The sequence below is a fragment of the Macrotis lagotis genome, chromosome 1, assembly GCF_037893015.1.
Source record: "Macrotis lagotis isolate mMagLag1 chromosome 1, bilby.v1.9.chrom.fasta, whole genome shotgun sequence".
NCBI classification, from domain to species: Eukaryota; Metazoa; Chordata; class Mammalia; order Peramelemorphia; family Peramelidae; genus Macrotis; species Macrotis lagotis.
The window spans coordinates 799180748-799205701 of NC_133658.1; the positions used below are offsets into that span (position 1 = coordinate 799180748).

Here is a 24954-nt window from a genome sequence, read left to right on the forward strand (position 1 = left end):
AAATATGGCATCAGACACAAGTTGTGTGACCCTGGACAAGTTACTGTAATTGTTGTCTCTCTCAGTTTCTTCAACATAAAATGAGAATAATAAATAGCACACACCTCCCAGAGTTGTTGTGAGGATCACATGAGATAATTAAAAAGCCCCTTGTATAGTGCCTGAGACATGTAGTTGCTGATTACATATTTATTTCTTTCCCTTTCCCTTTGGAAATCATACCTGCTTCTGCTTCCTAGAGAATTGATAGGAAGTGGTCCCTAAGCAATTTCTAGTTTTGGAAGTATCAGACCAGTCCCTATGTGATGGGAAATCAGATTGAGCAATAAATAAATAAATAAACAAACAAACAAATAAATAAATAGAGGGTGGGTGGGTGAGTGGAGGAAAGAATTAATAAAGAAATAAATGGTGGAGAATGAATGAATGAATAAAAAAATAAATGAACATGTGAGTAGGTAAGTAAATAGAGAAAGAGATAAGGAGAATCAGACAAATAAAGACAGATGACCCTCTTTGTCCGTGGACTTGCCCTTAAAATGCTCAGATCTATCCCTGCCCCTCTAACTCAGTCCAACCCTGGGCTCCTGGTCCAGGCCCAATAAACTTTAGTCTAGTATTCCATGCCAGCTCTGCTATACAAATCAATGTCCCATTGTGATCATTTTCCACTCTTCCCCATGGCATGTACCTTATCCTGCTTTGATGTCTGTCATCTTCAGGTCCCATCTAGATGATCAGAATGTATGAGTTTACATTCGCACTTTTGTTATTAAGTCATGTCTGATTCTTCATGATTCCATTTAGGGTTTTCTTGTCAAAAATACCATAGTGTTTTGCCATATCTTTTTCTAGCTCATTTTACAGATGAAGAAACAGACAAACAGGGTGGAGGGACCTGCCCAGGGTCACACATACCTAATAAGCATCTGAGACTGGATTTGAACTCACAACTCCAGGCCTGGTCTTCTTTGCACTATGATCGTCTAGCAACCGCATTCATACGTTTATATCCTCTCTCTTGTTCCTCATGACAACCCTGAGATGGATACCAAGATCTTGCCTATACCCTTTCATTATTCTATTTTTGTTTTCTTAATTAGTAGCCATTCAATTGTAAAGGAACCAGTTTTATAGGATGGTCAGGGTTTCCTTAAGAGGTCTTATAGAGACAGAGCTAGGAAATGAGAGACCAAACTCAATCTTTAACACTTAATAGTTGGGACCAAGTAACTTGCCCTCTCTAAACCTCAGGGTCTTTGTTGGCAAAATGAAATACTACCTACCCTTAGGGTTGTAGGGCAAGTATTCTACAAACTTTAAAAAGTCACAAAATCAGGAATAACTTGCTATTTGTTGAAATAACATTTGGACTCAATATAATAATAGTCTGTTAAAATTCCTTAATTTATACAATACCATAAGCCTCCCTTTTTAAGGATAAATTCTATTATTTATTCATAATTTATAATAATGTATTTATTAAGCTACTACCTGATTATCATTGACAATTAACAAAAAAAAATTCAAATAGTTAAACAAGAGGAAAAGAAAAGAAAAATGAGGATTTAGGATGAAACATCCAAGAAGGCTAGAAATTATTTGTGTCTGAAATTTCACTAAAGACTCTGGAAGTGAAGGGAAGAAAATGAAGCACAGATATGAATACCATGTGTCAGCAATTCTGCCAAGTGATTTAAAAGTTTCTTACTGAATACTTATCTCTTCTCAGAGATGTAATGATCCAAGACAATTTTGAAGGCCTTCTAATGAAAAATGCAATCCATCTCCATAGAAAGAACTGATGGAGTCTGGATACAGGTTTTTTTTTTTTACTTTTTTTTTCTTTTTCTGATCTGTGTTTTCTTTTTCAGCACAACTAATATGGAAATGTTTTGCATGACTACATGAGTATAATCTGTATCAAATTATTTGACTTCTCAAAGAAGAGGGAGAGAATGAATTTGGAACTCAAAAATTGTTTATAAAATGAGTGATAAAATTGTTTTACATGTAATCAAAGATAGTTAAATAAAAACATTCTTAAAAACCCCAAATATCTAATCTAATAATAATAGCTAGAATTTATATAAGTGCTTAATATGTGTCAGGCATTGGCTTTGGAACCGCTAGGTAATTCTTTGGATAGAGCACCAGCTTTGGAGTCAGGAGGATGGGAGTTCGAATTTTGTTTACTCGTTGTGTGACCTTGGGTAAGTCACTAAACCTTGATTGTCTCCTATCCAGGATCATCTCCAGTACCCTGATGCATATCTAGTGGAAGAGAAAGTGAGCAGCACCTCATTCAAATCAATCCACTTACTTGTCATGACATCACCTCCTGATGTCATAATCTTTTTCAAGAACAAAGGACAAACATTAATATCATCATCATCATCATCATCTCTAAGTGCTTTATTTTTATTTTTATTTTTTTAGATTTTCTAAGGCAATGGGGTTAAGTGGCTTACCCAAGGCCACACGGCTGGGTAATTATTAAGTGTCTGAGGCCAGATTTGAACTCAGGTACTCCTGATTCCCAGGCCAGTACTCTATCCACTCTAAGTGCTTTATAAACATTATCTCATTTGATACAACCCTGGGGGAATAGATATTATTATTATTATCTACATTTTATGCTTGAGAAAACAGACAAAAGTTAAGTGACTTCTAGATTTGAACTCAGGTCTTTCTGACTCTAGGCCTGGCACTCTATCCACTGTACCACATAGCTACTTCTGGAACTGAAATCATTTCTTGTCTTTGAGCCTCACTTTCCTCATCTGTAAAATGGGGATAATAATCCCTGTCAAAAACACTGCTTTTTTCATAGGGTCTCTGTGATGAAGGCTGTTTGTAAGTCATAAAATGAGAAGCAGAATGATGTAGTAGAAATATCACCACTAAGGTGATAATGTGGCAAATCCTAACTCTGACACCAACTAGATGGGTGAATTACTTCCTGCTTTAAGCTTTGGTTTCTTACACTGTAAAACAGGGATGCTAAAAGCCGTCAATTTTCCTATGACTTCTGAAAACCTCAAAGTACTAGGAGCAAAAGCATGCCCCAAGAAGATAAAATCGGGGCTTTACCCCAGGCAGGACAACAGATTATAAAGAGTACTGCAGAAATTGCCTGGCATTCAGGACCATCTCGAGTCATTCTGATCCATATCTGGCCACTGGACCCAGAAGGCTCTGGAGGACAAAGTGAGGCTGTTGACTTAGCACAACTCCCCCTCACTCACCTCCCTAATGTCATGGTCCTCTTTGAGAACAAAGGACAAAAGACCCCCATTTTTCCCTGTGTAACCCAGTCTGCTCCACTCTACAGGTCCCCATGTCCCCATATTGGAATTTGTCTTAAAAAATAATTTCAGCATTGGATAGAGTTCTGGCCCTGGAGTCAGGAGGACCTGAGATCAAATCCAACTTCAGACACTTGACATTTATTAGGCAAGTCACTTAATCCCATTGCCTTGCAAAACCCCAAAACAAACAAACAAACCAAAAAGCTGATTTTAGGAAGATTTTCACGCTACTCAACTAGAGTGTGAAAAGCACTAGTCATAGGTCTGAATGGGAATGAGTATGATGAGCAAGCAGGTGAATTCTATCAATTGATGCCCTCAAGTATCATAATCAACATTCTGTTAGGAGAAGTCTCTGATCTGTCCACACTCACATATATCATGAAGGTTGCAACCCGGTTCCCAGAGTTCATTCGGTACAGAGGGCTACTTGGCGACTGCAATGAAAGAGTCAAAGTAGAATATAATGTAGATGATAATTCACCAGACCTATGGGAAGATGAAAATGTAAAGGAAAGGGCCAGCACCAAGGGTGAAACTGTTCCCTCTCATCTGAGTGACTTAGCTAATCTATCCTTTGCAATCTATCCTTATTCTATTTCTCTCAGCAGATGCTCAAGATGAAATGCAGATGAATTTACTGGTGATCTTGAAGATCCATTGAATTTGGCTTCAAGAGAACCAAGTTGGAATCCTGGTTCTGCCACTACTAACTGTGTAACCCTGAATGACTCTACATCACTTTGTTGAGAATGTTTGTAGAGTGGATTTCTTTGCAGGTACAGATTAGACTAGAGAGCCTCTGAAATGCCTTCTGACTCTGAAAATTCTAAGATTCTGTGTTTCTGAATCTTGGGTTCTAGACTAACTGGCCACCAACCCACTTCTCTGTGGGTAGATCTCCATTTTCTATTCTTTGAGATAAGAGGGTGAGGCTAAGTGACCTCTCTCAGGTCCCTTTCCAGTTCTGATATTCTATTTTTTTCTTCTATGGTTCTTTCTGGCTCTGACTTTCTATGGTTCTAACTGTTGCCTTAAGATTTTAATATCTCCTGGGTGACTGAGCCCTGAAGTTTGAGATATTTCAAGAAAACAGTCTCCCCTCTGTTTCCCACCAAAGAGTGTGAGTCCCAACATGCTCAGCTACTTACAGTCGCATGGTCAAAATGAGGTTCATAGTGTCCTCCAATGCCGTAATTCACTACCTGGAGGTGCTCAGCATAGGGGGGCTGTATATTGAGGCCTGTGAGGGCTGCAATGCGGCGGTCTAGGGACACCAACATCGGATCCACAGTGTCTTTCAGCCAGGCACTGAAATACACAGCACATTGATCCATCAGGAATCCTTACCTCTTTTTCCACCAGTGTCTTCTATGCAGCCAGCTCCCTGGAGGCAGGAATGCCTCACAAACCAGGGAGACTTCACTCTAAATTGATAATCTCTTATCACTCTTTCCTTGTAACCATTTCCCTAGTCCCATAAGCAAAAAGTTCTAGATAATCCTCCTTCCTGCCTGGAATGCTCTCCTTCCTCACCTCTACCTTGTGGAATCCCTGGTTTCCTTCCTGGTAGCCTCTCTTTCCACATGAAAATTTTCAAGATTCTACTTATCTGCTAACACCTGCCCCTCCAAAGTTACCCTGTACTAACTTTCTATGTGATCCATACATACTGATACATGATATATTTTTGTATAGATGCTATATATATTCTTCTATTCTCACATTAAAATGTAAATCTCTTGAGGACTAACACAGTGTTGGCACATTTTTAGGTACCTTAGTACATTCCTATTGAGCTACCAATCAAGGAAATTTCCCTGCAAGGGAAAGGACTTTGAACTGGGGAGTCAGGAAGCCTGGGTTATAGTTCTTGTCTTTTCTCTATTTGCATGACTTTAGCCAAGTCACCTTTCTCTCTCTGATCTTCAGTTTCCTCTTCTTCTGTAAAGTGAAAGGTTTTGGCCAGATGGTGGGCCTGGCACTAACATTCTTATCAATGTTATAAAATTCAGCATTCTAAGGCTGTGTTCTCTCTGCTGTCACTGATGAAGGCAAATGTGGCAGTCATAACCAGGAATTTTGATATCTGGGGCAAACTCAGGAGGTGGAGTCTAAGGTATGATCACACCTATACTTTTTGAGGAGGAGGAAAGAAGAACCTTACAGAACTTTAAGGTCAAGGTGTTGAAAGGGGGAAGGAATGGAATAGAAAAGAAGATTGTGAACATTCTGGTCATCAGGATGTCCCTAGGTGACAGCAACAGGGATCTGGGCTAGAATTTTAAAGCAGATAGTCTTCATCTTTTTATAATTTTATAATATATCTTATATATCTTAAATGTAAACTACATAATAGAAATTTGGTTTTAAATACAATTCTATTGTTCTTTTTATGTATTGAAATGTTTGTTTTTGTTGAAAATTAAGTTTATGATAAAAAAAGAGAAAATATATGCATCCATATAAACTTTCCCTCCCCCCAACCGAAGAGTCATTTCTTACAACCAAACACAGCAAGGTAATTACTGTCTAAAGTCATATTTGAAATCAGGTCCTTCTGACTCTAGGGTTGGTGCTCTATCCACTGTGGTAAGATCCAAATATTCTAAAGAGCAATTTGGAACCATAAAACTATGCAAACCTTTTGCCCTAGCAATACCTTTGCTTACTCTGTACCCCCCCCCCCCCAATCAAATAAACTATTTGTACAAAAATATTTATAGCAGCTCTTTTTGTGATGGTAAAAGATGGAGGAGATGCCTATCAATTGGGGAAAAGACTGAACAAGTTGTGGTAAATAATTGTGATGGAATACTATTATGCTATAAAAATGATGAGCAGGATGCTTTCAGAAAAACCTGGGAAGAATTAACAAGAACTGTTACAAATCAAGTGAGCAGAACCAGGGGAACATTGGACACAATGATAGGAATATTATAAGTATGATCAACTGTGAAAGATTTTAGCTTTTCTGATCAAGACAAAGATCCAAGACAATTCCAAGGGATCCAGAGAGAGAACTGATTAACTCTGAATGCAGATTAAATATTTTTAAACACTCTGTATTTTTATTGTTTGATTTTATTTGTGTTTTCTTTTACAACATGGTTAATATGGAAATATATTTTACATGACCTGATATGTATATTAGAAATCAAATTACTTTCCTTCTCAAGTTGGGGAGAGAGGAAGGGAAGAAGACAGGGAAAGAATTTGGAATTCAAAATTTTTTTGTTTGTTAAAAATTTTTAATGTAATAAAATAAATAAAAATAAGGAAAAACCAGTAGACTACACTGAGAAGACATTGATTTTCCCCTGACCCAAGGGGGTATGAAGGGTAGAGCATGGGAATTCTTAGACATGAGGGGATTAGGCTTGAGGTTCCCAAATTCTGTGCCAGTCAGTGAATTTACAAGGGTACTGCATGATAGTTAATTTTTTAAAAATCTAACCATTTGGTAAATAGAACTGTTACATATTTCTTTTGGCCTAGTTGTCACTGTGGGGAAAACATATGTTTTAATAAAAACACTAAGGAAACTTTGAAAGGAAAAAGTTTGGAAACTCTGGATTGTGCTCAGTAATCACTGTCTCTTCTATATATGATCAATGATAGGAGTCCCACTGACTATTTACTATCTGTGTGATCATGAATAAGTCATTTTCCATCTCTGTGCTTCAGTTTCCTCTTCTATAAAATGGGAGATAATAAGAAGAAGAGTATCTACTTCACAGAACTTCACAGAAGATTAAGGGACACAAATGTATACAAACTGCTTCCCAAGCCTTAACATGACATAAAAATTTGAAATTACTTTCATCAGTCCCAGAGCTCCCTCCTCACCAGACTGGCTGACAAGAGAGTGTGTCAATGAGATAGAAGGCTCCTAGAGGGGAGGACCTGGACCATATCCAGCTGTCTTACCTCTTGCTGATGCGATACTCCACTTGTTGTTGCTTGTCCCCGGAAGCCACCACAGACCGCTGCAGCTGGCATGGAGAAGAGGGGGGGGGGGAAGCAGGAGGAGGAGGAGGTCACCATGCAAAGGGAAGCTGCCCATGTGCTTCTGGAAGCATCATGTATTGCAGAATCAGAGTTGAGCATGGTAGAGGAGTCAGGAGAGATCTGGGTTCAAATCCTAGCCCTCACATTACTAGTAGGTGTGAACCCTGCCCAAGCCATTGATCATGCTGAGCCTCATCTGTCAAATGGGGATAATCATCCTGGAACTACCATTTAGAGGAGACAGTTTCATAACCTGCAGATCACTAGAAATGAAAAGTGCTCTTCTTGAATGACTTACTTTTCTCCTGGCCTCAGTTCCCTCTTTTGTACAATAAAGCAGTTGGGCTGAGAGGCTCTTGAAGATTCCTTTTAGCTCCAAATCATATGACATTTTAACTCAATTCAATAAATATTTGTGAAACTCCTATCTTACACTAGGAACTAAACAAAATATTAGGAATAAGACAAAAAAATCCTTTCCTCAAGGAAGTTATATTCTAATAGGAAAACAACAGTACATTAAATAAATATAAAGTAAACACAATGCAATTTTGGTCAGATTTGATGGATTCACATATACAGCCCATTTTCTCTCTTCTTGTATGGTTTATGTATTTAATATTAATATTATGTATTTAATATTAATATTAAACTTTTCTCAAGGTAATCTCTGACCCTAAGCATCAATTTTAACATGCCAAGGAACCCAATTCCTACGAGATCATTTAATGGATATTTCTCTCCCTCCAACTTGAAGCACTTTCAGGACTGGCCTTCATTTCCAGGTTCCTATTAACTTAAGAGCTGATCATTATCTTCAAACACTCCCATTTAGGACATCCCTACCCACAACTGCTGTCTCACCACCACTAAGACCATTTCTCATCCCATTCCTGTAGTTGCAAATGGTGCTTCCTTAACACATGATAACTCAACAATGCAGAACAGCTCTGCCAGTAGCAAGCTGCATGAATCTGGGTAAGCCATGTTGCACCCCTGATCTCAGTTTCTTCATCTATGAAATGGGAATAACAATCCAATTTTTAAAATTTATTTTTTTTAAATTAAATTCTAACCAAATGCAAAACCCTGTATTAGATAATAGGGACACACAGAAATGAAAATAATCCTAACACAATTCCCCACTCTCAATAAATCAACAAGCATTTATTAAGCTCCCATTATGTACTAAGAACTAGGTCCTGGAGATGCAAAGATTAAAAATGAAACAATCCCTGGATACTGTCTCCCTATCCCCCATTTCCACCCCTGTGAAAAGGAAAACACAATTCTTGCTCCACTCAGGCACTCAGATCACCTTTCCCTTCTCTATAGTGCTTTTGTCTAGTCCCCTATAGACCACTGCCCCACAGAGTTGACATGGCTGCTGACATGACCTGGGGATCAAGGAATCATTATCTATTCCACTCCACGAAGCTGGAGGAACACAGTCCTGCCATTGCTCTACCAGCCTTTATCATTTGCTCTTTGACTATACTTATCACTCCCAGTCATCCAAGATCATATCTAGCCACTGGACCCAGATGACTCCAGAGGAGAAAGTAAGACTGGTGACTTTGCACAGAATCTGGCTCTTAAATTCAATTCACTTGCATATCATGACATCACCTCCCTGATGTCATGGTCTTCTTTGAGAATGAAGAACAATGATAATACCTATCATTTCACTGGGGCCTTACCATTAGCCCTGCCACTACTCTCCAGATGTCTCAAGACATCTGGAACTTTCTTTTGTTCCAAAAGTTGAATTTTAGACATATTGTCTTCCCTAATTAGAATGTGTATTCCCTAAGAGCAGAGACTTTCTCACATATATTTGTATCCCCAGTGATTGGGATTATAGTAAGTCTTAATAAAAGTTTGTTCATTCATTCATTCATTCATGGGCAATACATTCATGGACAATACCAGAGGAAGTAAGAAGCTCAAAATCTAGGAGAGGAGTGATGCATGCAAATAACTATAATATAAGTTAGAAAATGAGCAAGTATATAGGAGAAGTTAGAGTAGTTTGACAGATCTGAGGAGAGGAATCATTAATGGCTGGAGACTGGGTGTAGGTGACAATGAACTCTACATGCAGGAGGTGGTACCTGAGCTGAGCCTTGAAAAAGGAAAAGAATGTCAATAGGTGGATGTGGGGATTGTATTTCCCCCAAAAGCTCCATGAAGGCAGGGACCTGGTCTTATCCAAACTTTGTACTTCCCTAGACTTTTGTAACTCTAGACTTGTAAACACAAGGAGAGGATTCTGTGCATGCAGTATGCTTTTGTTTTCTGAATCTAACTATGAAATTATAAAGACCAAGTTTGTCTCTATAGAAGAGGGTGTGAGTCTCTCATTGTAGTGGTGGGGGACTCTAGGTAGTGAACCCTGCATATATTGCCAGATATAGAAGATGAATCGGTTAGTTTTGCTCAACAATTTTTTTTCTTTTGGGGGGGGTGCAAGAAATGGCTCTTTGGTTGGGGAAGGGAAAGTTTATATGGCTGCATATATTTTCTCTTTTTTATCATGAACTTAATTTTCAACAAAAATAAATATTTCAATACATAAAAATAGCAATAGAATTATATTAAAAATGGAATTTCTATTATATAGTTTATTTTAAAGATATATGTATATTTTATTATATTTTATAATCATATTATATATTTATTTATATTATAATTATATATTATATGTAATATAATAGGTAGTGCAATGGATAGAGCATGAGGCTTGAGGAAGACTTGAGTTCAAATCTATCCTCAGACATTAGTGTGACTCTGGGCAAATTATTTAATCTCTGTTTCCTCATTTGTAAAATGGAGAGAATAAGAGCACTTGCCTACCAGAGTTGTTGCAAGGATCCATTGAGATACTATTTGTAAAGTGATTATCACAGTGTCTGGCACATAGCAGATGCTTGAAAGATGTGAACTGTGAACAAGTAGCTGTGTGTGTGTGTGTGTGTGTGTGTGTGTGTGTGTATGAGTATTGGTGCATCTCTAACCTATGAGTAAGTATATAGGAGGAATGAAGGAAGGAAGAAACGAAGGAAAGGAAAAAAGAAAGAAGGAAAGAAGAAAGAAGTGAAGGAAGAAGGAAGGAAGGAAGGAAGGAAGGAAGGAAGGAAGGAAGGAAGGAGGGAAGGAAGCCATACACACAGAATTTCAGTTAGAAGGGACCTCAGAAATCATCTAGTCCAACTGAAAGAGAATTCTTGTTCCAAAATAGCAACAAATAGTCATCTGCCCTTTCTTTGGATGATCCCCACCAAAGGATAGCTCACTGTCTCCTGGACCAGTCCATCTCCCACTAGGGCAGCTCCAGTTGTTAGGAGCTGATAATAGCTCCTGGTTCTGATCTCTGGGATCGAGGAGGATAAATCTAATACAGCTTCCAATGTAACAGACTTTTGAATACTTGAAGACTACTATCATATGACCCTCCCCCACTCCCTCTCCCACTCTTTCCCTTAATCTTATCTTCTCTATGTTAAACATCCTCAGTTCCTTCAACTCATCCTCCTAAGGTGGTTGAAACACTCCTTGGTCATTCGGATGCCCTCCTCTGGACCTTCTACATTATCAACATCCTTCCTAGCCTGTGGTTCTTTAAACACAAGCTACTCCTTCTGCAAGTCCCAAGTTTGTGCTCCCGTCAAGCACTGGGAACACTTACCCAGGGTGCTGCAAACCCCCTAATCTTCTTGGCCTCGGAGTCACTGACAAAGTCGTGATAGAGAACGATGTAGGGCTCCAGGTGGAGTACTTCCTTCCGGACAGGCTGAAGCAGTAGATAGGGGCTGCCATTATTCTCATAGGCGCAATAGAGGCTTGGGATCTGATAGTGGGTGGGCTGGGAGGGAAAGAGGGGGACAAATGTGAGAGAAGAATGGGCTCAGGAACAACACCAGTTCCAATAAGAGTGCTAAGTCTTCCGAAAACTCAGTCTGCACTGACTGCCTCTGCCCCTCCACAAACATGATTTAGTTGTTCATCCTGAGTCCAGCTCCCCTTCCTAGGGCTCATCTGGGGTCACTGACTTGGTCACAAAATCATATCATACTAGAAATGAAAGGAACCTCTGAGGATATCAGTCTAATTCCAGTCCCTGCCATTGTTGGTGCCTCTCCTTTGGGACTGCCTCCCATTCACACTGTATACATCTTATCTATATATAGTTGTTTGCAGGCTGTATAATAGGGGAATCATTAGAATGGGAGACTTGCTTTTTGCAGGCACTGCTTTTGCTTTTCTTTGTAACCCTAACACTTAACATAGTACTAGGTAAATTGTAGGTACATAATAAATGCTTGATGACTGATTGACTAAACAAGAATCTCCTCTGTATCATCACCAAAAAGAGGTCATTAAACCTCTGCTTAAAATTTTAAAAACCAAATCCAAAAACCCTCTGTTTAAGGATCCCTAGCGACAGGAAGCTTGCCACCTCCTGAGACAACCTGTTCCAATCTAAGCCACTTTAACAGACATTTATTAAGTACCTATTACATGTAAGGTGTTACAAACACAGGGACAAAACAAACTAAAATCCAGTCCCTGTCCTCAAGCAATTAATAGGTTATTGTTGGAATATAACAGGGAAGCAGATAAGTGTGTGTGTGTGTGTTTTATATATATATATATATACATATATATATATATGTATATATATATATATGTTTTATATATATATATATTAATTGGGAAGACATGGTAACTAATAATGAAGCAGATTAGGAAGGATTTCTGATAGGATAAGGTAGATGAAGCTAAACCTTGTAGACACTCTCCAACTTGCCAATCTCTTTTTTAACATATGAAGCCTAGGTCTGAAGGTAATACCCCCTTGCCTTTCCATAGACATGCTGACTCTTAATGGCAACCTAAGATCTCATTAGCTTTTTAAAAAACTGTGATTTATCATTGGCTCATATTATTTCATTTTTCTGTCTTGTCTTTTACTCCACTTCTTTGAACAGAAGTTCATTCTGGCCTGTCATTCCAATCTTCATGCTGAGGAGGGGTACCTGGGAACCCAAGGTCTGGCACAGTCCCTCGTAGGTGTCCCTAGTCTGCAGATGGGGGACATTAGGTCTCTTGATGGCCACTTCAGGTCCTGTCACACTGGATTTCTCTGCCAATAGCCTTTCATATTTTAGAATGTTCCTGGCCATCCTCTTGTTATTTGGATCTGAAAGAAGCCATTACAAGGAATTATAATAACCATCATTGCCATTTCTATATTGTTTTAAGACTTTTCAAGGCATTCTATCTATCTATCATCTATCTATCATCTATCTATCTAGTCAAACTTTCATCTATCCATCCATCTATTCATCTATCTATCTAGATATCTATCTACCCATCTAGCCATCCATCTATTCATCTATCTAGATATCTATCTATCTACCCATCTATCTATCCGCTTATAGATTTAGAGATGCAAGTGAATTTTGAGGGGTTTTTTTTAAGAGGTTTTTTTTGCAAGGCAATGTGACTTGCCCAAGATCACACAGCTAAGTATTTAGGGTCTGAGGCTGGATTTGAACTCAGGTCCTCTTGACTCCAGGGCCAGTGCTCTATTTACTGCACCACCTAGCTGCCCCTGATGCAAGTGAATTTTCAGATCTGATAGGATTCCCTAATTTTACAGTAAGGAGACTTAGAAAGATGAAAGGATTTGCAGGTAGAAGTGGCACAGCCAGGATTGAACCCCGGGACCTCTTGCTTCAAGTCTCGAATTTTTTCCACCTGAACCACATTCTCTTATTTGACACCCAAAGACACTGTGAAGTAGACAGGATGAAAGTTCTTATCCTCATTTTACAAAGAAGAAAACAGAAGTTCATGGTGGGTAAATGACTCATTCAAGGTCAGGCCACTAATAAGTATTGGATCCAGGTCTTAAAGCTCATATTTTTCAATTCAATTCAACTCTAGGTTGAATCTTGTTGAGTGGTCTAATCATCATCTAATCAATTCCACATGGCTACTATAATGGTTGATTAGGTTTCCAAGTTTCAGTGCATTTTTTTTAGCTGCCCCTGCTAACAGCTAGTTAGGTGTAGTAGAAATTACTCTAGATTGGGAAATAGCAGATGAAAGTACAGTTCCAGTGCTTGCATTTCCCAACCCAAACTACTCTATGAGTTAGTTAAGAAATTCCCCTCCTCTCTCTCTGAAGCCCAGTCTCCCATCTGTGCAATCCAAGCAGACTCACTGTACTGCAAAGAGGAACCTCCACAGAGTTCCTAATATATGGTCATTCAGTCTCTGCTTGAAGATTTCCAATGAGGGAAAGCTTATCACATTCTAAAGCAGTCCATTCAATCACTTTTGGATGGGACTTATTGTTAGGATTCTCAAGCCAAAGTCTGCCCCTCTACAACTCCTACCTCTTTCTCCTAGTTGTACATGCTTGAGGTGAATCTAAAAAATGAATCCCTTATCCCCCTGATATCTCTTCAAATATACACATAAAATGGACATCACATCTCCCCCCATCTTCTTTTTTACAAGTTATACAATTCCAGTTTTCTTCAATCAACCCTATAATCTCCAGACCCCTTATCATCCTGGTCAGATCCCTCTGAGTGTCATCTATTTTGTGAAGGTTTTTCCTTAAATGTGGCACTGGAATTGGACCCCTCTATGGTGTTTTATCAGGTCAGAGGACAGCAGAACTATCATCACTCTTGTTCTGGACTGTATGCCTTTGAATGCTGCCCAAGATAGAGCTAGGTCCCATTGCTGCCATATTGACAAAATGTTGATTTATGTTGAATTTGTGGTTCAAGAACACTGCTATATCTTTTTGACAGGAGTGATTGTCTAGCCCTATCTCTTCATACTCTGCTTGTATATTTGATTTTTGAACCCAAGTATAGGACTTTAAATAAAATTTCATTTTAAGAGGTGGGCTTCATTTTTCTTTATAAAAATGATCAAATGATCTCTAAGGTCTTTTTTACATGTAATGTTCATTGGACCTAAGATTCAGATGTTCCTTTTCCTGTTAACTTCTATCCCAGAATTAGGTTACATATGAACTAAGATATTAGATAAGGTCTAGATTAAGCCTCATAAATATGGATCTTCCCTCTTATTCCTAAATAAAAGAATTAACAGAGAATTGCATCATAAGACCATAGATTTAGAGTTAGAAGAGACTTTAGCAGTCACCCTCAGTTTACTGATGAGGAAATTGAAATCCAGGGAAGGTTAGTTGCAATAGATAGAGTGCTGGGACTGAAATCAGAAAAACTTGAGTGCAATTATGACCTTAGACACTTACTAGCTGTGTGACCCTTAGCAAGTTACTTAACTTCTGCCTGCCTCAATTTCCCCATCTATAATGTTGATAATAATAGCTCTTTCCTTCCCTGGTTGTTGTGAGGATCAAATGAATTCATAATTATAAAGGGTTTAGCAAAGTACTTTGCATATAGTAATTGCTATATAAATGTTAGCTATTATAGTCAGCCATGGTTATGTAGGTAGTATGTAGCAGAGTCAGGATTCAGATCTCTTGACTCCAAAACAGAGTTCACTTTTCACTGTCACACACAAAACTTCAGAAAAATCTTGAACTTGAGTTTCAGGGTCTGGGTACCCCACAACTCTTGGACTTCTAGGAACACAGATTTAGAGTTGGAAGAGACTAAAGATGTTACTTAAAGTGAGATCAGGAAAAAAATTAAATAAAAACAACAAAAAAATGAGATCAAGGGCAGCTGCAGTGGACCTCCCGCTGTTGCTCAGTTATGTCTGACTTTTTTTCACCCCATTTAGGATTTTCTTAGCAAATAAATTAAAGTGGTTTCCCATTTTCTTCTCCAGTTTATTTACAGATGAGGAAACTGGGGCAGAGTTAAGTGACTTGTCCAGAATCACACAACTAGTTAAGGGTTTGAGGTCAGATTTGAACTCAGGAAGATGAGTCTTCATTATTTCAGTGCGTTCTATCCACTGCACCATCTAGTTGAAAAATCCCTGTAGGACGAACCTTTATTCCTGCTGGGTCAAGGGTTATCTCCTGAGGATTTAAGGATATAAGTTCTGGTCATCTCATATAGCTTGCTAACCACTAAGGCAAGTGATTTAGAAGGGTCATAATACTTTAATAATTATACTTTAAGTTTTCTTAATAATAGCAACAATAGGAATATTCTCTCTGCCACCATATCTCCAAAAATAAAACATTATTATTAAACTTCCACTTCAAGAAGTGGTTATAAGAACTACTAAATAAGTACAACTCTAGTGGCAGTCAGTTTTGGAGTTAGAGGTCCTGGGGTTCAATACCTGCCTTCCCATCTTAATTCAGATACATGGTGAGAAAGCATAAAAGAGATAGTGTAGCATCATTTGATTTTTTTTTAATGCATTGAATTAAGTGCCAAGAAACCTAGTTCTAATCCTTCCCTGGCACTAATTTGATGCTTGATGTTGGATAAGTAAGGCTCCTTTGCTCTCTACTTCTCTATTTTCTCAATAAAGAAGGGATTCTACTTTGAGATTTCTACATCGCCTTCTAGTACCAACATGTGGAATCATCAACTTCTCCAAGGTTCAGCTTTCTCATCCATGTATTCAACAGGATTTATATATGTATGTATATATATATGTATATATATATATATATACATACATATATGTATATATATATATATATATATATATATATATATATATAATGTTTTGTTCTTCATTTTTGAAGAAGACCAGAATATCAGGGAAGTGATGTCATGACAAGCATGAAAAATTTATTAATTCACATAGAGCACCAAGCTAGGAGGTTAGGAAGATCAAAAGTTTAGTGCCTGTCCTCACTGAAGTTCACATTCAAGAAGGGAGGAGACTTCTACACAGAGAAGTCACTTCTAAGTCACAGCATCTGTCACATACCCATCTGTAACTTGGGGGAAGGGGGGAGAAGAAACAACAATCCCACATTCTCAACTTCTGAGGGTAGCAGTAGGGAACAGGCTTGCTAACCTATAAGATATTATAGAAAGAGGAGCCAATTTAAAATAATAGTCATTGGGGTGGCCAGGTGGTACAGTGGATAAGAGCACCAGCCCTGGAGTCAGGAGTACCTGGGTTCAAATCCAGTCTTAGACACTTAATAATTACCTAGCTGTGTGGCCTTGGGTAAGCCACTTAACCCCATTGCCTTGCAAAAACCTAAAAAAATAAAATAAAATAAAATAATAGTCATCAGGAGTGATCAGAATGAGATCCTGTTAGGATTAAGGAAAGTCTGAGAGGAAAGCTGATGCTGGAAGTTCAGCCAAAATGCCCAATGGGACTTGTTTTTCCAAACAACAATAATAGTTCACATTTCTAAAAATGCTGTAATAACTAGCAAATTAACTTTTCTCATAAAACTCCTGTGAGGTATAGAGACCCCATTTTACAGATGAGAAAACGATAATAATAATGTCTAACATTTATATAGTGCTTACTAGGTGTCACAGGCACTGTGTTAAGTGATTTTTAAAATTATTATTATCTCATTTGATCCTCACAACAACCCTGGAAGATAAGGGGTAATTATTATCCCCATTTTACAAATAAAGTACCTGAGACACAGAAGTTAAGTGATTTGTCCAGAGTCAGGATGGATTTGAACCTAAGTCTTCCTGACTACAGGCTCTAGGCACAGTGCTCTAGCCACTGTGCCTCCTAGCTACTAGAATTAAATGGGAGCCCTTGAAATTATATAACCTAGCCGCCTCATTTTAAAGATGAGGAAATTGAAGCCCAGAGACCTCCATAGTTATAGTAAACTCCCTAGAGAGAAAAATCCCTCTGTGGATGCAGATTAGCATCTTCTCTGAAATCTAAGAGAATTAGCTGGGGTCATTGGTTTAGGAATTGTTCTGGGTGACATAGCTAGAATGTACTTGAGATGGAACCTGAATTCAGGTCTTTTTGACTACAAGGCAGGTTCATTAACCCTTATGATATGCTAACTTTCAGGGGTTTAGTTAGGGATTAAATATACACGTATACATCTATATAGATATCTTATGTTCAATTAGTTTTGGATTTTTTTCAGTTGTGTTTGATTCTTTATACCTCATTTGGCATTTTCTTGGCAAAGATATACTGGTTTGCATTTCCTTCTCTAGCTTTTTATGATTTTTTAAATTTCTATAGATGAGGAAACTGAGGTAAACAGTGTTAATTGAGTTGCCCAGGGTCACACAGCTAGAAAGTGTTTGAGGCTGAATTTGAGCTCATAAAGAGGAATCTTCCTAATTCTGGGCATCATGCTCTCTAGTCACTACTATCTCTATGTCAGAGGTGAGCCTTGAATCTAGGTCTTCTTAACTCCAAGACACTTTCATCATCTCTTATGCATATTACCCTTCAGGAATTGAATTAAATAAATTCTAATTGCTCTCATGCTTCTATGACCTTTCTCACAATAGCCTTAAACGGTTGGTATGACAGGTGTAAATGCTCCCCTTTTATAGATAAAGAAACTGAGGCTCAAGGTCACATGAGTTCAAGCCAGATGATATCACCGCCATTTTACAAGGGAGGAACTGAGGCTTAGAAAGGTTAAGTGACTTGCCAAAGGCACGCAGGTAAATTACCAGAGGCAAGTTCCCTTGATTCCAGAGACAAAGTTTTTCCTTTATACACTCCTGCCCCAGAGAGTTAAGAAATGTCTGGGTTGGACCTTGAACCCGAGTCTCTTGACTCTATATCTAGTGTTCTTTCATCCCCATCCCAAGGGCTCTTGAAGTGCTGTCACTGAGGGACCATTCTCATTTAGGGAGCTTGGAGAAGATCCCCCATAGTTGGATAGGGCAGGACACAGAAACACAGGAAGACAGTGGAATTCAGAGGAAAAATCGATATCCTTAGGTAAACAGACAGAGAGAATCCCACAGAGTTTTTCTCCTTCACACACAGCTCCCATTGATGCCTCTCAGTTCCAGATCTGTTCCCAAATCTCCAGCATCTAAAACATCCCTGAATTTGACTTGTGTTCTCCTCTCCTCTCTAACCCCACCCCCAAAACTTGCTTCATACCTCAGCCAACACTGAGGTCTGACTACAGGGGTGCAGGGAGGGGGGAAAAGATTCCTTAACAATTACAAACTTTAAAATGTATGCTCCACTCTATTGACACACAGGCACATATGATTTGAAATGGAAATATTCAGAAAATTAGAAGCATGTATCAAAAAAATTAAATAATTGCTCACTGTAATGCCTACATTCAGTTTGTAGAGATGAAAGAAAGCCCCCAAACCTAGAATTCTAGAATCAAAAACCATGGTTAAAGTCAGTGTGGAACTGAGGAAAGAGTGACTGCCACCTGGGACCAAGATACCCAGCTCAGATCCAGGCTGGGACCAGGATGTTCAGTTCATTCTCAGGCTGGGACCAGGATACCCAGCTCAGTTCCAGCCTGGGGCCAGGATACTCAGTTCAGTCCCAGCTCTAACAGTCATTGTGTGGCCTTGGTCTGGTAACTTGGAGAAGAGGAGAGAAAGTGAGATTTGGAACCACTTAAATTGTGACTACCTGTGTGTCTTGGGAAAAAATTACTTAATCTTTGAACTTCAGTTTTCTCCTCTGTAAAATAAGGGCATTAGATTAGATGATCGTTTTCCTTCTTACTGGAAATCCATGAATCCCTATTAGGCACAGATTGTGAATCTGTAATTAGGGAACAATGGCAGTAACTTCCAGGCCTGCTTCACAAAAGGCACATACATGTGAGTTTATTTGTACTGCTACTTACATTAATTCCTTAGAGTCAGCATGTCATTGTGGTTAGAGAACTAGCCTCAGTCCCAAGAAGGCTTGAATTCAAATTCCACTTCTGAATATATTGACTGTGTGACCTTAGGCAAGGCACTCTCAGTATCCTAGGCTGTCTCTCAAGTTATAAATTGTAGAAAAGGAGATAAATCACACTAGCAGGAGTTTCATCATCAGTAAGCTCTGTACTCTGAAGTCAAAAGTCCCAACCTCCCACATGGATTCCTACTGTATAACCCTGAAACAGACTCATCCTGATTGAACAGCCTCAGTGACAGGAAGCTCACTACTTTCCCAGTCACTTTCCTCCAGGAATAGAAATTTTCCAGTAAACCAGTAGTTTTTTGGGTTTTTTTTTTTGTCATTACGTACTGTAGCGAAGGAACTCTTTGGAGAGACTGAGGGCGTAAGAAATATTTCCTGCCTACAACAAAGAGGAAAGAACATGATTAGTGAGAATGTCTTAGGCATAGCAAACGCCAATAATAATTATAATTTTCTGTACTGTTTTATGATTTCCAAAGAACTTTACCCAGTAACTGGTGAAGGATATTATATAAATATTATTAGCCCCAATTCACAGATGAGGAAACCAAATTTCCAGAATTAAGTATCGTATGAGTATCAAACCAGTATTAGAACTCTCAAGACCAGCATTCTTTTCCCTACATCCTGCTATGTCTTCTAGGTAAATACCTCCAATATATTTCTCTCCACAGGTAAACAAGGAAGCTCATTGAGATGGACAGAATTGCCTAGAAACTGAGACGATGCTTGTTCTAATCCAGGACTTGCCCGCATCTCAATGTGTGGTCCCAAGGAAGTTCCTGCTTCTGTTTCCCCTTTTACATGAAAACTTCTCACCACTCTTCTATGATCTTAGGTCTATAGTGGAAAGCATCTCAGAGGCAATCCAGTGTAGCCTCCTCATTTTATAGATTATACAAGTAGTATCAGGAGTAGAATTTGAACTCAGGTTCTCTGACTCCATAACCAGTATTTTTTCTCCTATGTCATACAAGGTCACATTGTACAAATAAATTATTGAGATATCCTTTTGGGCAGGAACTGCTGGGAAAGCTGAAAAACAGCAAAAAAGTAGGTTTAGACCTCTATTCTCCTGCCAGAAGGTAGGGGACTACAGGAGGAGAATGTTGCATACATTGCCTGAGAGGATCACTATATAAGGTTCTTGTTTTATTTTTGGCTTATTTTCCTTTGTTCTAAAATGAGAATAGAGGAAATTAAAGTTCCATCTGGAAATTATTGACATAAAAACAAAAGTTGTCAATAAAATCTATTAAGTTTTCTCAAAAAGATTTTTCTAGAGAAATTCTTAATAGCCTGTACCACAGTAAACTTAAAGTGGATATGCAACCTGAATATAAAAGATCCAGTCATAAAAATAAGGACAAGAGGACAAGAGGAGGGCACTTGGAGGAGAATTCTTAACCAAAGAAAGAACCAAGGAGACCATAAAACAAAAATCAAACCATTTCAATTACCAAAAGACCCCACCCAAACTCTAAACTTAAAAAAGTCTTTTTGTATGAATAAAACAAATAAAGTCAAGAATATGGATAGAAATAATGATGTTTGCCTTTTGTTTTCAAAGAATATACTGACATGAGGTAGGTGATGCCATGACATACACATGAATTGAATTTAAATTGGGGGGGGGTGTCTGTGCTAAGTCACCACTTTCTCCTCCAGAGCCATCTGGGTCCAGTGACTAGATATGAATCAGGATGAATAGAGATGGCCCTGGGTGCAAGGCAATTAGGGTTAAGTGACTTGTTTAAGGTCACATAGCTAGTAAATATTTGAAGTAGGATTTGAACTCAAGTCCTCCTGACTGCAGGGCCAGTGCTCTACTCACTGCATCATAGAGTGGTTAAAACATTTGTATCAAATATGATGGAGAAAAATCCAAGATCCAAGATCTATAGGAAATTGTCACAAATAAATCATGATGGGGCAGAGCCAAGATGATGACAGGAGAAGAGCCTCTCTTAGGTATTCCCTCTCAAAACGTATAAAATAAGGACTGTAAATTTTCGAGAGACAGAACCCACAGAGGGATACAGTGAGGCAATTCTCCAGCCCAAGGTAACCTGGAAAATAGTGGAAAGGCTTCACTCTATGGGGTTAGAGGGACAACCCACCAGAGTGAAGGAACTTCAGCCTCCTGGAGGCAGACCCAGGGCAGTTTCCTGACCTACGCCACAGGGAGTACGGGGTACAACTTGGAAACTGGTTGGGGGGGGGGGCTCTGCCAGAGCAAGCCTGTGAAGCCCAGCCCTCAGGGCACTCAGCGAGCAGTCCAGATCCAGGAAATAGAAGCAGTAAGAGCCAGGAAGCAGGAGCCCCCAGGCAACAGAGCCTTGAGTGCTCAGCCTAGGTAGGGGAGTAGAGAGAAACTTCTGAGGTCTGTCCTCTGTACCTGGAAAAGGACTCTGGGCTCTGACCACATTCAGATCCTGATCACAGTCTAGGACTCCCATAGAACAGTAGGCCCTCCCCCACCTCCACCCCGTGGCAGAGGGGTACACTTGTGGTCATTCACAGACCAGGAGGGAAGACAGAGCTTCATACACTGAGATCCTTGTGGCGGAGTATCCCAAAAATACTAAAAAGCTCAGGAAGCACCCCAAAACCAGGCACAGGCTGGAGTAATGAGTAAACAGAGAAAAAATGGAACACCATTGAGAAATATATTGTCTATGATCCCAAGAAGGATCAAAATACTCAATCTGAAGATGAGGAAGTACAAGCTTCTGCATCTAAAGACTGCAAGAAAAACAGAAATTGGGCTCAAGCTATGACAGAGCTCAAAAAAAGATTTTGAAAATCAAGTAAGGACTTCTGGCCAAGATGGCGGAGAGAAGACAGGTACAGTTCTAAAGTCTCCTGATCTTTCCCCATCTATCATATGAAACAAACTTCTTAAAAGAAATCTAACCCACAAAACCCAGAAAGAAAAGCCAGGAGAAAAAACATCTACCTTAGGATTTGTCTCCCTCAGCAGCACTGGACGAATTCAAGCCGGTGAGTCTGGGCACAGAGGGCAGATCAGCCCCAGATCAGCCAGATTAGCAGCTGAATTGGAGCTAGGAGTCTGAGGGCCCGAGAGCAGGACCTGCTGGATCAGCAGTGGGCCTAGACGGAGGGGGCTTGAGTCAACTAGGGAACGGGGCCTGCTGACCCTTTGGAGCTTGCCAACAGGACTGGGGAGAGAGTTCTGGTGCAGGATAGCTGCAGACACACCATCCCTGGGCTCCTCTGGTCTGAGGAATTCTGAGTCCACAGCTCCATTGCTGTGGAAGCCTCTTCCCCCAACAAACAATTGCAGACTACTTATGCCTCAGGCACAGGTGTGTGAGCAGAAGAACCAGCCCAAGTGACAATAGGGAGAGGGATGACCTCAGGCCAGGGCAAAGCCCACCATTGATTGAAGGCAAAAGGATTCATTAGCTCCAACTCCTCCCTTCAAGCTAAGGGAGAAGGCCTCAATCAAGGTCACAGACATTCCAGAGAAAGCAACCAGCACCTCCTATTGGCCATCCAGAGAAATTGCACCCAATGAGTAAAGCCTCTAGCAGTACCAAGCCCCTGTGAACCAACGCCTCCCCAACTCAAGGTCTTAGCAAAATGAAGAAGGGTCAGAGGAAAGGTGGATCCATAGAAAAATTCTTGGAAGGGAATGACCCTAACTCAGAGAGACCTAGAACATCTGAGGAGAATACGACCTGGTCTTCAACACAGAAAGACTTCCTTGAAGAAACAAGGAAGGAGTTTAAAAATCAACTGGAAAATTTGGGAGAGAGACAATTAATAACTTGCAACAAGAAAACAAATCCTTAAAAATACAATTGGACAAATATAAAATGAGAATAAACCTCTCAGATCATCAATTGGACAAATACAAAATGAGAATAATTCTCTCAGATTCTCAACTGGGCAAATGGAAAGCTCTTTCAAAAGTAGAATGGACCAATTGGAAAAGGACTTGCAAAATGTTAATGAAGAAAACTCCTTTTTAAAAAAAGAATGGAGTCTGCAGAAACTAATGACTCCATGAGACAGCAAGAACCAGTTAAATAAAACCAAAAAATAGAAAAAATAGAAGAAAATGTAAAATATCTCATAAGCAAAACCACTGACCTTGAGAATAGGTCAAGGAGGGGCAACCTGAAAATTATTGGACTTCTGGAAAACATTGAAGAGGAATAAAAAGCCTAGACTTAATATTACAGGATCTAGTGATGGAAAAATGCCCTGATATCATGGAACCAGAGGGTAAAGTAGATACTGAAAGAATACATTGTTCCCCCCCAGAAAAAGATCCTAAAATGAAAACACCAAGGAATGTTGTGGCCAAATTCCAGAACTATCAGATAACAGAGAAAATCCTGCAAGCAGCCAGAAAGAAACAATTTAAATACCAAGGAGCCACAGTAAGGATCATGCAGGACCTTGATGCATCAACATTAAGGGATCCAAGGGCCTGGAACGAGATATTTCAAAGAGCAAGGGAGCTTGGAATGCAGCCAAGAATCCACTATCCTGCAAAGCTAAGCTTTCTCTTCCAGGGAAAAAGATGGACATTTAACGAAATGGAAAAATTTCAAAAATTCCTGATGAAAAGACCAGAGCTAAATAGAAATTTTGGTCATCAAACAGGAGGTTCAAGAAACACATGAAAAGGTTAAAAAAAGGGGGGGGGGTTAAAAAATTGCTATCCAGTAAGTTGAAACTGGCTATATTCCAGCATGGGGAAAAAGATTCTCATAAATCTTGAGAACTGTAACTGTAACAGAGAGAATATACCTAGCCAGAAGTGATGGACACTCATGACCTATCCATGAGACTGCTATCCAATGGGATATAACTGGTTTTAACCCCACTTGGGAGAAATAATCTAATAACTCTCAAGAATTTTAACTCTATTAGACAGAATGTACTTAGCTGGAAGGATCTAAAAAACACTACCTCCTTAAAGGGGACAGGAAGGAGATGGAAGGAGGGAGGGGGTTGAATGTGGTAAATCTCATTACACTAAGAGGTACAAAATACCTATGTTAATAGAGGGGAAGAAGGGAGGAGATGAGAACCACCTGAATCTTCTCATCAGACTTGGCTTAAAGTCAATTTACACATACTTAGTTAACTTAAAAAACATATAACCTTTCAAGGATTAAAAGGGGAAAAGGGGAGGGGGGACAGAGAAAGGGAGGGGGAGTGGGGAAAAAGGGGAACTAACAAAAGGAAAAGAAGGGAAAAGGGAAAAGAGAAAGGGGAAAGAAAGGGGAGGGGGTGATACAGGAGGGCAAACACACTGAAGGGGTTGGTGTTCAGAAACAAAATACTGGGGAATACGGATAAAGGGAGGAGGAAGGGGGAAAATACAAACAGAAGGAAGAAAGTATGGAGGGCAATAAAGAATTAGTAATCATAACCTTGAATGTGAGTGGGATGAACTCTCCCTTAAAATGTAAGCAAATAGCAGAATGCATTAAAAACCAGAATCTGACAATATGTTGCTTACAAGAAACTCATTTGAAGCAGAGAGATATATACATAGAGTAAAGGTAAAAGGTTAGAGCAAAATATATTTTGCTTCAGCTGAAGTAAAAAAAGCAGGGGTAGTTATCTTAGACAAAGCAGCAGCAAAAATAGATAGCATTAAAAGACATAAAGAAGGAAACTTTATCCTCCTTAAAGGTACCATAGACAATAAAGCTATTTCAATACTGAATATGCATATGCACCCAATGGGACAGCATCCAAATTCTTAGAGGAGAAGCTGAAAGAACTACAGGAAGACATAGAG

General features: G+C 39.3%; 1 protein-coding gene across 1 annotated transcript in view; it reads right to left on the reverse strand.

Moving 5' to 3' along the window:
* Positions 1 to 24954, reverse strand: part of P4HA3 (prolyl 4-hydroxylase subunit alpha 3) — a 74655-nt gene that overhangs the window by 13468 nt on the left and 36233 nt on the right. Inside the window, exons 5-10 of the mRNA XM_074216858.1 lie at positions 19494 to 19545; positions 12362 to 12525; positions 11011 to 11187; positions 7242 to 7306; positions 4463 to 4622; positions 3686 to 3748 (exon numbers count right to left, since the gene is read on the reverse strand). Of these exons, the coding sequence (XP_074072959.1) occupies positions 3686 to 3748; positions 4463 to 4622; positions 7242 to 7306; positions 11011 to 11187; positions 12362 to 12525; positions 19494 to 19545 (681 nt within the window). The remainder of the gene's footprint in view (positions 1 to 3685; positions 3749 to 4462; positions 4623 to 7241; positions 7307 to 11010; positions 11188 to 12361; positions 12526 to 19493; positions 19546 to 24954) is intronic.